General features: G+C 42.6%; 1 protein-coding gene across 1 annotated transcript in view; it reads left to right on the forward strand.

The window, feature by feature from the left end:
- Window positions 1-16628, forward strand: part of PKD1L2 (polycystin 1 like 2) — a 144277-nt gene that overhangs the window by 75054 nt on the left and 52595 nt on the right. The window contains exons 20-24 of the mRNA XM_033940260.1: window positions 2435-2661; window positions 6400-6616; window positions 9223-9454; window positions 10560-10791; window positions 12435-12531. Of these exons, the coding sequence (XP_033796151.1) occupies window positions 2435-2661; window positions 6400-6616; window positions 9223-9454; window positions 10560-10791; window positions 12435-12531 (1005 nt within the window). The remainder of the gene's footprint in view (window positions 1-2434; window positions 2662-6399; window positions 6617-9222; window positions 9455-10559; window positions 10792-12434; window positions 12532-16628) is intronic.

Raw genomic sequence — 16628 nt, forward strand, 5'->3', positions numbered from 1 at the left:
TAGACGCATGTGCAGGCCATTTACAAGCAAAGAAGATGGTCTGCGCAGGCGTCAGGATCGCTCTTCTGCGATCCGCGTAGTTGATTGGGGATGTGCCTCCGATCGGCCTAATTAGTATAAGGACGCGTTGTGAATAGCGAGCCCAGACACGGATCGGACATGGACCGGCAAGGTAAGGTGGGCTTAGTGAATGGCATTAATTATGATTTGGGTGCTGATCTGGCAGTGCAGTATTCATTAACAATGGATTATGTGCAACTTAAAAAGGGGAGTGGTCAAAGGAGGGGCATAGGCCGGCAAAGAGCATTCACAAAAGACGTATGCATTGTTACAGAACAGCGTGGTTCTGTATCCATCTTGCTTGCCAGGATTTGCACTGGGTTTCAGCCAGCATAAGTCCTTGCACCCAGCGATGAGCGTGGAATTAGGCGCTGAACACTAGTCTTTAGAGTTCTCATCCTAGAGCACCCTTTACAGAATAACACTGAGTCCTGATTTTTATTGACACCTAATTCTTAGCATCATTTACAGAATTTCCTCCATGCGACTTAGGCGCTCACAATATAGAATAATATTGAGTGCATGTCTAGCATTTATGCATTTGACTGTTACTTTCATAATCATTCTGTGATTTAGGCATGCAAATGGCGCTTACGTTTAGGTGCTAAGGACCTGATTCTATAAACTACTACTATTAATTATTTTTGTAGCGCTGTACAGAGTCACAAAGAAGAAGAAACAGTCCCTGCTCGAAAGAGCTTACAATCTAAACAGGCAAGACAGACAAATAGGATGCCATGGATACAGTTAGGGGGAACGGTTAATCTGCTGGATGGGTTGGAGGGCAGAGGGGAGTACAGGACAATCAAGCCATTGTGACATCACTGAGGAGGTTGGCTCTTATTGGTGGAATGAAGCAGTAAGACATCACAATCTCAGCTCTGCTTCCCAAAGACTGAAACTCTTCACACTACTACTACTACCACTATGAATTCTTTCTATAGAGCTACCAGATGCACATAGGCTCTACAGAGTCACAAAGAAGACAGTCCCTGCTTGAAAGAGCTTACAATTTAATTAGCCAAGACAGACAAACAGGATGTCATGAATACAGTTAAGGGGAATGGTTAATCTGCTGGCTGGGTTGGAGGGCAGAAGGGAGTACAGGACAATCAAGCAGTTGTGACATCACTGATGAGATTAGCTCTTATTGGTGGAATGAGGCATTATGACATCACAATCTTAGCTCTGCTTCCCAAAGACTGAAACTCTTCACACTGCTATTACTACTGTACTACGAATTATATCTATAGTGCTACCAGGCGTACGCAGAACTGTACAGAGTCACAAAGAAGACAGTCCTTGCTCGAAAGAGCTTACAATCTAAACAGAGAAGACAGACAAACAGGATGTCGTGAATACAGTTAAGGGGAATGGTTAATCTGCTGGCTGGGTTGGTGGGCAGTGGGGAATAGGGTTAAGGATTGAAAGCTAGATCAAAAAGGTGGGTTTTCAACCTTCTTTTAAACAAGGGAAGGGAAGGGGCTTAGTGGACAAACTCGGGTAATTTATTCCAGGCATAGGGGGCAGCTAGATGAAAGGAACGAAGTCTGGAATTGGCAGTGGAGGAGAAGGGTAAGGCTAAGAGTGACTTAACTGAGGAACGGAGTCCTCTGGGAGGTGTATAAGGAGAGAGAAGCGAGGAGAGATATTGAGGGGCAGCAGAATGAACATGCCAAAACATAGGCGCCAAGGAATGCAGCACTTAGCACATGTCAATCTTAAGGTAGGTGCCGTTTATAGACTTGAACCTAGTGACACCTAGGGCTGCTTTTACAAAGGTGCGCTAACGTTTTTAGCGCACGCACCGGATTAGCATGCGCTTTAGCGCGCGCTAGCCCAAAAACTGACACCTGCTCAAGAGGAGGCGGTAGCAGCTAGGGCGCACAGCATTTTAGTGCACGCTATTTCGCACGTTAAGGCCCTAACGCGCCTTTGTAAAGGGAGCCCCTCGTGTAGACTTAGGCGCAGCCTATGTATGCCAGGGCTTTCTTCGCCTAAATACTGGCGCATAAGTCCAAAACAGGGGCCTACATGCTCCACGTGCACTCAAGCCGTCTCCTAACTATACCTCCTTTCTGGTAGGTGCCTTGGACTAGGCGCCTACCCTCCAATTAATTTAAGCCAATTATGAGGTTCTAATTGCTTGTTATTGGTGCCAATTGCGCTTTTTAAATAATTAAGTTAGTCACCTAGATTGGCTAGACACGCTGAACTGGATGATTAACTTTAGGCGTCCTTTATAGAATCTGGGTCAAAGGTTATAGATGTAGGGGGATAACCCATAACAAAATGAATGCAACATGACGAAAAACCAAAATCACGGTACCGTTTATGTCTAATTATTTCTCATGCTTCTCTTTGATACTTCCAGGAAAGATCGAATTCACCTGGCAGGAAGTAATGATCGGGTTTGAGAGTTCCCTCCTCATGTTCCCCATAAACCTTCTCATCGTCCAGATCTTTAGAAACATTCGCCCACAGCAGCCTAAAGAGCAGACGGAGAAGAAGCAAGGAAAGAGTGGCCGCGTGTCTCCCAGCGTGCCTCCCTCCCCTCAGAATACCCTGAGTGTTTCTCTCACACCTGAAGCCGTGATGAAGGTACAGACCATAGCGCGTCAAGTTCAGGGAACATATCTACTAGGGCGAGAATGAAAATGTCTACTTCATATGCTTAGCCTTCAAGATCCTACATGGCGTCCTTCCTCCCGTCATCCCACTCTTTTGGAATTCCTCAAACCCACACTCCACCAGACCCTCCCAAAAACTGAAACTATCATTCCCCTCTATAAAAGGTATGTCCCGCGCAGGAAAACTTGGAACATCCCTCCCCTTTAGAACCACAGAACTCTGGAACAACCTCTCATCCCCGCTCAGAAATTCAAGCTCCTTCCAATCCTTCCGCAAACACTTGAAAACTTGGCTCTTTTCAAAAATCTAATCACCTCCCATTCTCTAGTATCCTGTCCCTCTCTATTCTTCTCAGTCCCTCTCCCATATCCTTTCATTGTAGTTCCTTTCCTCTTAACTCTGTAAACCATGCCGAGCTCTGCGCTTGCGGAGATGGCGCGGTATACAAACCTAAGGTTTAGTTTAGTTTAGTTTAGTTTAGACATCAGTGACCAATCAAAGCATTCAAGATAATGAAGGGAATAGACTTACTAGATAAAGACAGGTTGTTCACCCTCTCTAAGGTAGAGAGAACAAGAGGGCACTCTCTAAAGTTAAAAGGGGATAGATTCCGTACAAACGTAAGAAAGTTCTTCTTCACCCAGAGAATGGTAGAGAACTAGAATGCTCTTCCGGAGTCTGTAATAGGGGAAAACACCCTCCAGGGATTCAAGACAAGGTTGGACATATTCCTGCTGAACCAGAACGAACGCAGGTAGGGCTGGTCTCGGTTAGGGTGCTGGTCTTTGACCAGAGGGTTGCCATATGAGTGGACTGCTGGGCACGATGGACCACAGGTCTGACCCAGCAGTGGCAATTCTTATATTCTTATGTCAAATATTTTGGTTTTCGTTTGTGGGATCAAGATATCAGGATAACAGATATGATTCTAATACTGTTCTTGTAACGCAATTAAATCTAAGAAGCCGATCGTGTAGATGGGGAATAAAGACAGGTTGTTCAGAGTCAACTTGGATAAATAGATGGGTGGCTGAGCAACGTATGAGGAACTGGCCTAAGGTACAGACTGGGTTATATGCTTAACATAAAATTTCAAAGCGTTGTACAATAAAATCTAAAAAAACAAAACAAATACCGTACAGGACAGTGACTTGGGGGGTAGGGGGAGGGGGTGGAAGGGTATAACAAAAGGATAGAAGGGAAAAATTACAATTCTTAAAAAAAAAATAAAAACAATGGATAAAAACAAAAGGGTAGGATGGAGAAATATTTTAATTTTAAAAATAAAAATGAATTTAAAAGGCATGGGATAAATCAGTCGTAAGCATCTTTAAAAAGAAAGTATTGTAGTCTACTCTTAAATTTATCCAGCCTTTGTTCTGCTCTTAAGTATAAAGGAAGTGAGTTCCAAATTGAAGGTGCTGTTACCGAAAAGATATATGCACGGCGAGTTCCAATTCTTTTTAGTGAAGGGACATTAAGAGTGGGTTGAGATGTAAACCTTAGGATTCGGGGGGGATCATATGGGATGAGAATTTTGTCTATAAATGCCGGAGCGTTGGTCTGTTGGGTCTTGAAAGTAAGAAGGGCGATTTAATAGATGATTCGATGATGAATGGGCAACCAGTGAGCATTGTTCAACAAAGGAGTAAGATGAATATGTGATAAATAGACAATCATGAACTTTAACTAATTTAAGATTAATGGAAGCGATATCGTTAGAATCAGAAGGGTCAATAGGATAAAGGAATTGGATGGTCATTAGCGTAGGCTGAAAACCCAATGAATTGGCTAAGTGTTAACAGTGGAGCGAGATAAATATTGAAGAGCAGAGGAGATAATATGGAGTCTTGAGGGATTCCATATTCAGTGTAGCAAGTTAGTACAGGTGGGGAGTCAGTCACTCATATGTGTTATAGGCTTTTGAGAAGAACCAGGCTTGCACCTGCTTTCTGACAAAAAGGTAGTCTTGAGTCAGCCATAGCCCCTCTGGGTGTAAGTTCCAGAGTGTGAGAGCTACTCCTTAGAAAGCGTCCTGGTGTAGGGTTACCTGACGTCCGGATGTACTCGTACCTGTCCTCTTGTTTGAGGACTGTCTGGGCGGCTTCTCAAAACCCGGCGCTTTGTCCAGGTCTTGAAAAGCTGTTGAGATCGGGGCTGAGTCTGGAGTGCATCTCTGTACATGCGCGGATGCGTCAAGGTGATGCCGCATGCGCATCCACTTGCATGCAATGTCATTATACGCAGCTGCACTCCAGACTCGGCCCGAGTGGGGCTAGGGTTGGGGGTTGTAACACATCTTGCCTGTAATGTAATCAAAAGTGCACTTAGCTTCTCTCTGTGTGTGAAACATTGACCCCCCCAATGCAGGCCACGTTTCGCAAAAGCTGCCTCAGGAAGGTGGGCCATTTCTTTCTTTTAATCCTCTTACTCTTAATGGAAGCTTTCTGCAGTCAAAACGCTTAACTTCATATTAAAAAAAAAAAAAAAGAAACGCCGCAGCTTCCTGAGGCAGCTTTTGCGACTCATGGCCTGCATTGGGGCCGATGTTTCACACACAAAGAGAAGCTATTACATTATTAACAGATAAGATGTGCTATGAGTCGAAGGAGGACATACCGATCTCTAGTATTTTTTTAATGCATGGTCGTTCTTGATCATAGAAACATGATGGCAGATTAAGGCCAAATGGCCCATCTAGTCTGCCCATCTGCAGTAACCATTAGCTCCTCCTGTCCCTATTGGCTAAGGCTCTTAATATTTGCATTTCCTCTTCCTATAGGCTAAGGCTCTGTGCACCTGCATTGTGAGGTCATAGAGCTGCCCATCCACAGTAACTATTATCTCCTCCTCTCTCTATTGGATAAGGCTCTTAACATTTGCATTGTGAGGTCAGAGAGCTTTATGATTATAGAAACATTGTAACATGATGGCAGATAAAGGCCAAATAGCCCATCCACAGCATCCATCTCCTCCTCTCCCTATTGGTTAAGGCTCTTAACATTTGCATCTCCTCTTCCTATAGACTAACGGCTCTGTGCACCTGCATTGTGAGGTCATAGAGCTGCCCATCCGCAGTAACCATTATCTCTTTCTCTCTCCGAGAGATTCCACGTGCCTATTTCAGGCCCTTTTGAATTCAGACACAGTCTCTGTCTCCACCATCTCTTCTGGGAGACAGTTCCACGCATCTACCACCCTTTCTGTAAAAAAGTATTTCCTTAGATTACTCCTGAGCCTATCACCTCCTAACTTTATCCTATGCCCTCTCATTCCAGAGCTTCCTTTCAATTGAAAGAGACTTGACTCATGCACATCTACGAGCACTTATGAAAGTATGATGCTAATTTACTGTTAAAATATTGTTGTTATTCCATCTGTCTGCAGGATAGAGATTTCTACAGCCTGAAATATAATCTCTCCACTATCCTATGAATGGCAATCACTGATTCCAATTATGGCAATCTTTCATTTCTTTGATTGATACTGGTATACTAATATCACTGTATATCCCAATTTACTGACACCTAAAAGATTCTAATCAATATGTTTAAGTCACCGCAATTCCCCATATTACTGTATGGGCCGCTTCGCTTATAAATCACCCTGAACCTGTATTGGAAAAGTGCAATACAGAAATTCGGATCAGATTAGATTAGACTTCCAGTCCCCTGGGGTAATATGCAACTTTGTATTTTGTCCTTGTAGGATATTAAGAGGATTGGGAATTCATTATTTAAAACCATGAAAACACCCTTGCCACCGTCAAAAGTGGACTTTGGGAAATCTACAGACATCAACCAGCTTTTGGCCTTGGTAGAAGACATCATTCGCCAGCAGAACAGAGTTGGGCAGGAATTTTATGATGAGAGTAAAAAGAAGGAGACACATCTGATCCTCTCCCTGGGATCAGTGGATTTACAAGGTCAGCCCAAGGGCAGTGCTAAATGTATAGGTTGAGATCAACAGAGATCTTGGCCCATTCAGGGAGCTTTGATAGCACATAAGCTTTCACTCAGCCAATCCTGCTGGTCGGCTTGGGGCTGTTGCATTTTTATACTGTAGACGAAATCTGTAGAAATGACAGTACGCTTGAGTTCAAGTTCAATTTATTTAATATAAAATATAAAACCAAGGTTAAAATCTAAGTTTACAATGAGTATAAATTGGGGAAAGGAAGAACAATACCGTGTTTCCCCGAAAATAAGACCTAGCATGAATTTTTGGGTAGATCTTAATAAAAGCCCTACCCTTGAAAATAAACCCTAGTCACCGGAAGCCTCACACTCCCCCCCCCCCCCCACTGACCCTTCCATCTCTCCCTCCTGCCCGACCGTGAGACTGAAATACTATACCTTGTTCCAAAAGGCAGCAATCTAGACAGGCTGCTTTGCGGCCTTATCCTACTGGGGCGTTCCTCTGCTGCATCACTGATGATATCATCAGCAATGCAGCACACGAAATGCCCTGGCGGGAGAAGGCCGTGAAGCAGCCTGTCTAGATTGCTGCCATTTGGAACAAGGTATTTCGGTCTTGCGGTTGGGCGGGAGGGAGGAAGGGTCAGGGGGGTGCGCGGTGGAGGGGATGGGAGGAAGGGAAGGATAGAAGCTGCAAGGGTTCTGCTGCACAAGGGATGGGAAGGAGGGAGGGATAGAAGCTGCAAGAGTTCTGCACAAGGGATGGGAAGGAGGGAGGGATAGAAGCGGCAAGAGTTCTGCTGTACAAGGGATGGGAAGGAGGGAGGGATAGAAGCTGCAAGTGTTCTGCTGCACAAGGGATGGGAAGGAGGGAGGGATAGAAGCTGCAAGAGTTCTGCTGCACAGGGAGATGGAAGGGATAGAAAGATACTGCACAAGGGGATGGGTGAGAGGGGAGGAAAGATGCTGCACATGTGGAGGGGAGAGAGGAAATAGGAAGAATTGGAGAGGAAGGGAGAGATGATCATTGTACATGAAAAAAATAAGACACCCCCGAAAATAAGACATAGTGCCTTTTTTGGGCCCAAAATTAATATAAGACAGTGTTTTATTATCATGGAAACACGGTACATAAAACAAACATCATTAAACTTAAGGAAAAACCAATAAGGTTAACTTACAATAAAAACTGTATAGGAAAATTAGGGAAAAGGAAAAAAAGGGGAGAAAATCTTTCCCCAGTATAACAGAAAGTACTATAAGCAGAACGCTTGAATGCGATGAATGATGAGCAAGGAACCTGAGGAATAAATATATGCTATTCTCAGTCGCACAAACTCTATAAATATATAAGAATCTACTGCATGGCCTATTGCATTTCCTATTTAAATATATAGAACATGGTTTATGGGGTTTGTTTCTTTTTAATTTGCTAGATTGCTTACTTGTACACGAACTCAGTAATGGGGCGGGCTAACCGAACAACTCAAATGACAAAGCCACAGATGATACAGCCGTGATTCTCAATCCGCCATTACCAACCCAGTCCTCAGGGCACACCTAGTCCCATTGAATTTTCAGGATATCCACAATTAATATGCATGAGTTAGATTTGCATGCATTGACTCAATTGCATGCAAATATAACTCATAAATATTCATTGTGGATATTCTCAAAAAGTGATTGGATTAAGTGTACCCTGAGTAGGGATACCAGATTTTACTTTAGTAAAATCCAGACCCCCCTGGCCCCGCCCCCAGGCCCGCCCAGTTCCACCCATCCCCACTCTGTTGCGCCCCAGTCCACCCCCAATGCTGCCCTAGCCCCTCCAGTCCCGTCCCCCCCCACCCCCCGCCACTGCCTGTCTGACGTGATTTTGAGGAAGCTTTTCAAAACCCGGACAAAGTGCTACGTTTTGAAAAGCTGTCCGGACCCATGGACATGTCTTCGAAAAGGAGGACATGTCCAGGGAAATCCGGACGTCCAGAAACCCTAACACTGAGGACTGGGTTGAGCCTGGATGATCTAGAAATAATCTAGTCAGGTTTGCATGAGATAGATCTGCGTACAACGGAAGCAATGCAAGCAAATCTATCTTATGGATATCCCAATAAAACCTGGCTGGCTGAATGTGTCTCAAGGACTGGGGTGAGAATTGTTCTTACAGAGTAAGGCAGGGGGTATTTACCCCAGTCTTTGAGACAGACCTAGCTAGTCAGATTTTCAGGATACATACAATGAATATGCATGAGATTAATGTGCATTCCCTACCTCAATTAAATGCAAATTTATCTCATGCATATTCATTTTGGGTATCCTGAAAACCTGACTGGCTAAGTATGTTCAGAGGACTGGCTTGAGAACCTCTGGGGTAGGGAAACTTCAAGCAACTGGTTCCCAGCCAGTCCAGAGCATGTCAACCATATTATCATCTACTATTTCATGCCATTCTGTGGCATCATTTATGCTAATACTTGTAACTATTTTTGTGTGTGAAAATGAAACATTTCTTTTATAACAGAAGTGGTTCAGCCCATGCAACGGCAGATATGATGCTGATTTCAAACATTCTGCATCTAAACTCATGTCGCTTTTATTTCCCTGTTTTCTGGAGAAACATCAAGGAGCCCCACTCCCACACCAGAGAAAGGAGTGGGTGGGAAGCTGAGACGCAGTGAGCACAATCGCTACCTGTACATGCAACTACAGCATGTGGAGAAGGAGCTGGAGCTTCTGGGGCCGCACAAATTCCCAGACCCCCGGAGCTACAGTCAGGCCGTCCGGCAGGTCCAGCACATGAAGAGCTTCCTGGAGAGCCAGATCGCCTCTGGCTCCACCAGCGAGAGGTAACGCTGCTCTTTGATTTAATAAAACAGAATGTGGCTGGAAGCACATGTTAGATGACCAGTCTCCATTTACCTGGCTCTGCATGATCGAAATGGAAGAAAAAAAAAATGCAATATTGTGCTCCAGAGAACAATTTGTTCCTGGACTTAGAACAAGACCACTGGGAAATCTGTAGGCTTTGGCCATAACAATATGTGAACCTATGCTAAAATACCTGCTTGCTACTCTTTGCTAGGGTTACCAGACGTTCGGATGTCCTCATGTGGGAGATGCCAGAAGGAAAGAGGGCCAGAGAGAAGGTTAGATGCTGGCACCTACTGATTGGCTACAGGACCTGCCTCTCACTACGAGAGGCACGTCCTATAGGCAGTCAGCTGGCGCCGGTGCCTCTCCTCCCCAGTGTACCGCGGCACACCTGAAATCTCAGGAAACATAGAAACATAGAGTATGATGGCAGAAAAGGGCCGTCGGCCCAACAAGTCTGCCCACTCAAATAACCCACCCCCCTAAGCACTTCCTTGAAGTGAACCCACATGTTTATCCCATTATTTCTTAAAATCGAGCACGTTGTTGGCCTCAACTACCTGAAGTGGAAGATCATTCCAACGATCAACCACACTTTTGGTGACGAAATACTTCCTAATGTCGCCATGAAATCTCCCACCCTTGATTTTTAGTGGATGCCCTCTTATCGCCATAGGTCCTGTAAGGAAAAAGATGTCTTCTTCTACCTCAATATGGGCAGTAACATATTTGAATGTCTCTATCATGTCTCCCCTCTCTCTGCGTTCCTTGAGAGAGTATAGCTGCAACTTACCTAGACGTTCTTCATATGGGAGATCCTTGAGTTCTGAGACCATCCTAGTGGCCATTCGCTGAACCGACTCTATTCTCAGCACATCCTTTTGATAATATGGCCTCCAAAATTGAACACAGTTTGAGATACACTGGTGTAATCCATATAGAAAAAGCAGTATATCCAGTCCCATCCCCTTTAAACCAAAAGACCTTATAAACAACTAAGCCAGTGGCTTAAATTTGTATCCTATGTTTTGTGGATCTCTATCAGCTTAATTCACAGGTTCCATTTGCTCGATCTTGCAGGTGTTCATCAACTCCCAGCCTCTGTGGCGAAAGTAAGAAAGGCTCACCCGCCAAAGGGTTGCCCTGGTGGTTTGTTTTCATTGGTTGGTTTCTTGTGGCTCTCACCAGTGGTGTATCTGGCTTCTTCACCATGCTCTATGGCTTGCATTATGGCAAAGATAGTTCCATCAAGTGGCTGATCTCCATGGCGATTTCATTCTTTGAGAGTCTTCTAATCACACAGCCTTTAAAGGTAACATTTCTACAAGATGAACATTGAATATGATTTCTCAAAACAGATCGATTGCCTTGACTAAGAAAGGAATGCACAAAGCTTAACGTTACATTTCAAGGCCTGCCAGAGCTCGTACAATTTTAGTTTCCTTCTGTATTAACTTCAGTCTTTTTTTCTGTGTTCAACATCTCATGGATAAAAATACCCACTGAGAAGTTAAGATTTGAAATGTGCATTTTACACAGAAATCCCATGCTCAGGGTTTCAGTGCCAGAACAAGATAGTTGCTATAGGAAATATACTACTCCTTCTCTACTACACGACTGTATGTATATGTTTGTTTTTTAGTGTTCAAGGCCTTTACTTGTATTAAAGATTTTTCTGAACGAAGAATGAATATATTTCTGTGGTTCAGTAGCTTCTTCCTGAGTTTTTGGGGTTTGTGTTTCAGGTAGAACCAGACTGTACTTGTATTGTGCTGTGGCACAACGAGCCTTCACTTCACCCACCTAGGATCTTCTCTCATTTTTATAACCCCATTCCCAAATCAGTTGAACAACAATCCATGGAAGAGGCCATAAACCACAGCTTCTTTTATAATTGAACTCTGACCACTAGAGGCACTGTAGAGCAGGGGTTCTCAACCTAGTCTTGATGCACAATACATCAAGTCAGCTTGATTTTCAGGACACCCAAAATGAATATGCAAGAGACAGATTTACATACAGTGGAAAGAACATATGCAAATTTATCTCATGCATATTAATTATGGATATATTGATAACCAGACTGGCTTGATTTGTCCTGAGGACTGGGTTGAGAATCCTTGCTATAGAGCAGTAGTTCCCAAACCCTGTCCTGGAGGACCCCCAGCCAGTCGGGTTTTCAAGATATCCCTAATGAATATGCATGAGAGAGATTTGCATACCTGTCGCTTCCATTATATGCAAATTTCTCTCATGCATATTTATTAGGGATATCTTGAAAACCCGACTGGCTGGGGGTCCCCCAGGACAGGGTTTGGGAACCACTGTATTAGAGTGATGACTGAAACGCCTTCTCCCCTTCCCCCCACTCCCCCATCTCTGTTTACACTGCTTCAGCAGTATCCCTCTAACCCAGTCCAGGTCAACTTGGCCCAGAAATCAAATTCACATTTTCCACTCAGCAATGTGCAAGCAGGGCCAGTCTTAGACAGGGGCAGTCACACACTCCTAGGAGTCTCACGGCACCAGCACTTCTGTCCCCCATTTGGCAGGGCCAGTGTTAAAAGGGGGGGGGGGACAAATATGGCAGTTGCTTTGGGCCCCAAGGCTCCAGGGGGTCCCCATAGGCCAGAATGTCTTTCCCTTATCGGTCTGAAGCACGCCTCAGCTTTTAAAATGCATTTGCCACACAAAAGCAATCCTCTGGCCTGCCTGTGGTCTCCTCAGCACTTCCTCTGCCATGGTCCGCCCAAGCGAAATCTTGACAACAGGTAGACGGGGCTCGGCAGAGGTTGTGGCAGGGCAAGGGGGCCCCACCAAACTGGTCTGCACAGGGTCCCGCAATTGCTAAGACTGGTCCCGTGTGCAACACTGCCACTGACTCAATGGGAGAGCCCTCAAATAGTACGTTTTTAAGGAGCATTCATATCCTAATTTGGAGCCATTGTTTTGCAGGTGTTGGGCTTTGCTGCTTTCTTTGCACTAGTTCTGAAGAAAGTTGAACATGAGGATGGAGAGGAGGCAGCCGTTGATGGATCCCTCTCAGGCATAGGTAATTCACTTTTCTGAAGAATACCGTGGGCCTGCCATTTGAGAAAAAGAAGAGCTCCTAAGTCATGCTCCTAATCGTGTATCCTATTTTTAGCCATACTCTGGAGCATACATTTTATTGTTTATTGTTTATTTAGTTTTTGATTAAGCGCTTTTTCGATTCTACAAAGCGTTGTACAGAGTATAAAATAACATTTCAACAAAAAAAAAAAAAATGTAGCAATTAAGACATACTTTCTATAAACTACGAGACTGACAACAATACGTACTAGGTTATTATGGACTGACAAGCAATGGACACAAGTAGGAAAGGGGGGAGAAATACAATTGATATAGTAAATGAGAGCAACATTTAAGGTAAACACAAAAGGGACTGGGAAAATAAATGTAGTTAAAAAAAAGAGCAGATATAGATTAATCTCTAAAATACAATACTTCAATTAAAAGCATCTTTAAAAAGAAAGCATTTTAAGTTGCTTTTAAAATTTTTTAAGTTTTTTTCCATTTTTAAGTTAAGCGGAAGAGCATTCCAGATTGTAGGGGCTGTCACAGAAAAAGTGGAGGTGCGGCGTGTGCCAATAATTTTTAGAGAAGGAATATTAAGGTTGAATTGAGATATAGATCTTAAAGATCTCGAAGGGTCGTATGGAATCAAAACTCTATCTATAAAAGCTGGGGTATTAGTCTGCATAGTTTTGAATGTCAAAAGGGAGATTTTGTATGTTACCCTATGTGAGACCGGCAACCAGTGGGCATTTTGAAGCAGAGGGGTAACATGATCATATTTCTTTGCTCCCGAAATTATCTTAATGGCCGTATTTTGAATAAGCTGCAGGCGTTTTAAGTCCTTATGGTAAATTCCTTTTAAAAGTGAGTTACAGTAGTCTATTTTTGAAATTACAAGTGAATGGATCAGAACGTTAAGGGAACTAATATCCAGAAGAGGGGCCAGTGATCGAATCATTCTTAATTTATAAAAAAAGTTTTTAACCAATGCGCTTATTTGTGGTCGAAATGTTAACTTATTATCTATAAGGTCACCTAAAATTTTTGTAGTTGTAATTGGTGAAAGTGGTATGTTTTCGATGATGACTGGAGAAATTAATTGTGCTCCCTCTTTTCCGGGAAATAGGAGGGTATTAGTTTTTGAAATACTTAATGAAAGCTTATTGATATTTAACCATTCATGAACTTTACTTAATTTATGATTAATTGCCTGAATCTCGGATTGGTTATTTGGATCAATGGGATGCAATAGTTGGAGATCATCAGCGTAAGCGTACACCGTAAACCCTATTGATTGACAGAGAGTCAGAAGCGGGGCCAAGTAGATATTAAATAATAATAATAATAACTTTATTCTTATATACCGCCATACCCAGCGAGTTCTAGGCGGTTTACATCAATTAGCAAAAGACCTGCATTGACAAGCAGATTTACAACAAAATTACAAGCAGATTTACGATAAATTACAACAATTTACAGCAGTCAGCAATGAAATTACAGCGATTTACAACAGTCTGCAATGAGGGGAAGATTTATAACAATTTAACAGAAATTGCAGCTTTGATCGAACTAGACAAGGGAAGTAGAGAGCGGGAAAAAGGGAGGGTCTGGTGAAGGAGGAAGGGGGCAGGGGTGGGGCGAGTGTTATGTGGGGTGAAGGGAATATTGAGGGTCGTGTTTGCTGAATAGGTAAGTTTTTAGTAGTTTTCTGAAGGCAAGGTAAGTGGGGGCCTCGAGTATCATCTGGGCTAGCCATGGGTTCGACTTGGCTGCTTGGAAGGCGAAAGTTCTATCGAAGAATCTTTTGAGATGACAGTGTTTTAGCGAAGGGAAGGCGAACAGTTGAATTCTGCGTGATGTCCTGTTGTTGCAATAAAGGTTAAAGTGGGTATTTATGTAATAGAGGTGATAAAATAGAACCTTGTGGGATACCAAAGTTAGAATGATAGGGTTTTGATTTTGAATTATTGAAATATACTGTAGAGGCTCTATCAGCAAAATAAGAACGAAACCATTCGAGTGCTTGATCGGCTACACCTATGGAAGAAAGACGTTGTAATAAGAGATGATGGTCGATGGTGTCAAACGCTGCAGCAAGATCTAAGGAGATTAAAAGGACAGATTTATGATGGTCAAGATTGATGATTGGAGATATGATAGAATGTTTCCAGTATAGTGGGATATTGGCTGTAGATAGACAAGTGTGGATAATTTGAAGAATATATGGCCCAAAAACTGTAAAGTGTCATTTCAAAAAAAATGGAGGAATGGGCTCTAGTTTGGAGCCTTTAATGTTAATGCAGTGTAAAATATTTTCAATAGCTTTCAGAGATGGTAGGAGAAAATTGGATAATGTAGCGTGAAATGTCTGTGTCCTATTTATCATATTGTCATTTTCAGAAGGGCTGGATAAGTTGGTAACAATGGATATTTTATTAGTGATTTTGGATCTGATCAAATTAATTTTTTCTTGAAAATAATTTGCTAATGCTTGAGCTGTTGGAGATTCTTCGGTTAGAATTAATTTTTTATTTTTGAAAGTAGTTAGTTGCTTCAGAATTTTAAACAAAGCTGATGAGTTATTGGTATTAGAAATTTTTTTCGCATAGAATTGTTTCTTGGTATTGTTGATTGATTGCCGATAGTGTAGTGATTTTTTGTTATAATTATCTAAGTTTTCTTGGGTGGGATTGGAACGCCTTTTACGTTCAGCTGATCGCGTTTGTTGTTTCAAAAGACCTAAAAAAGCATTAAACCATTTTTCTTTATGAGCTTAAGAGTTATGCTCACATCACTAGGCCTGCCATCCATTTACCTAGATCAGTGGTCCCCAACCCTGTCCTGGAGGACCTCCAGGCCAATTAGGTTTTCAGGCTAGCCCTAATGAATATGCATGAGAAAGATTTGCATATAATGGAATTGACAGGCATACAAATCTGCTCCATGCATATTCATTAAGGCTATCCTGAAAGCCCGATTGGCCTGGGGGTCCCCCAGGATAGGGTTGGGAACCACTGGCCTAGATTTATGAGTCTAATTTATTACCCTAGTGGGTCATTGGTTGAGTAAATTGGGTTTGAGGTTATTCAGCTATGCTGACGATATTACAATTGTTATCCCATGTTGTAATACATTATCCAACAGTACTCAATTTATTGAGTCTGTGCTAAACACGATGGAATCCTGGATGCTAGAATTCAAGCTGAAACTAAATCAGGAAAAAACTAAATTTTTTTTTTTGTGTCTTCACAAAAGATTACCCTTGAACCAACAATTAATATCAATTCAGCATCATTTACAATAAGCCCCACAATCAAAATTTTGGGAGTTGTTTTTGATCAGTGTTTAACTATGAAAAATCAAATAGATGCAGTGGTTCAGAAGAGTTATTATACCTTATGGAAACTCCGTACCATCAGATCCTACTTTGATGCTACTGCCTTTACACTCTTAGTTCAGACATTACTTTTGAGTATTATAGATTTCTGTAATATTGTATATTTGACAAGTACTAAGAAAAATTTGGCTAGACTGACCTTGGTTCAAAATACAGCTGTAAGAATGATTTATGGCCTGAGGAAGATCATGTAACTCCTTATTATCGTGAGTTGCATTGGCTCCCAGTGGAGGCCCGGGTGATTTTCAAGTTGGGATGTTTATATTATAAAGTTGCTTTGGCGTTGCCCCATCATATCTTGCTGATAGATTTGTTATCATGACACATGAGAGGAGTAGAAAATCTCATGCCCTATTTACGTTTCCTTCAGCAAAGGGCTGTAAAAGTAAGGAACATTATGAGCATTGTCTTTTCTATCAAGCTGCTTCTTATGACAAAGATTTCCATCCATTACTGATTAGATCTATATCTTATAAACTTTACAGAAAACTTTTGAAGACTTTTCTTTTCTCCAAATTTTTGGCTAGCTAAATTTCTGGGCATCACATTATCTCTGTATTTTCCCACAGCATAATCTTTTGTTAACCGCACTGAACGGTTCATAGACAACGGCGCGAAAGACAAAGGCGCGCCCAGACAATTGAGCGCAGCGCGAAGGTGCGCGCCGCTCAAACTTACTGTTTTTAGGGGCTCCG

Source organism: Geotrypetes seraphini, chromosome 4, assembly GCF_902459505.1.
Source record: "Geotrypetes seraphini chromosome 4, aGeoSer1.1, whole genome shotgun sequence".
In the NCBI taxonomy this organism is placed as follows: domain Eukaryota; kingdom Metazoa; phylum Chordata; class Amphibia; order Gymnophiona; family Dermophiidae; genus Geotrypetes; species Geotrypetes seraphini.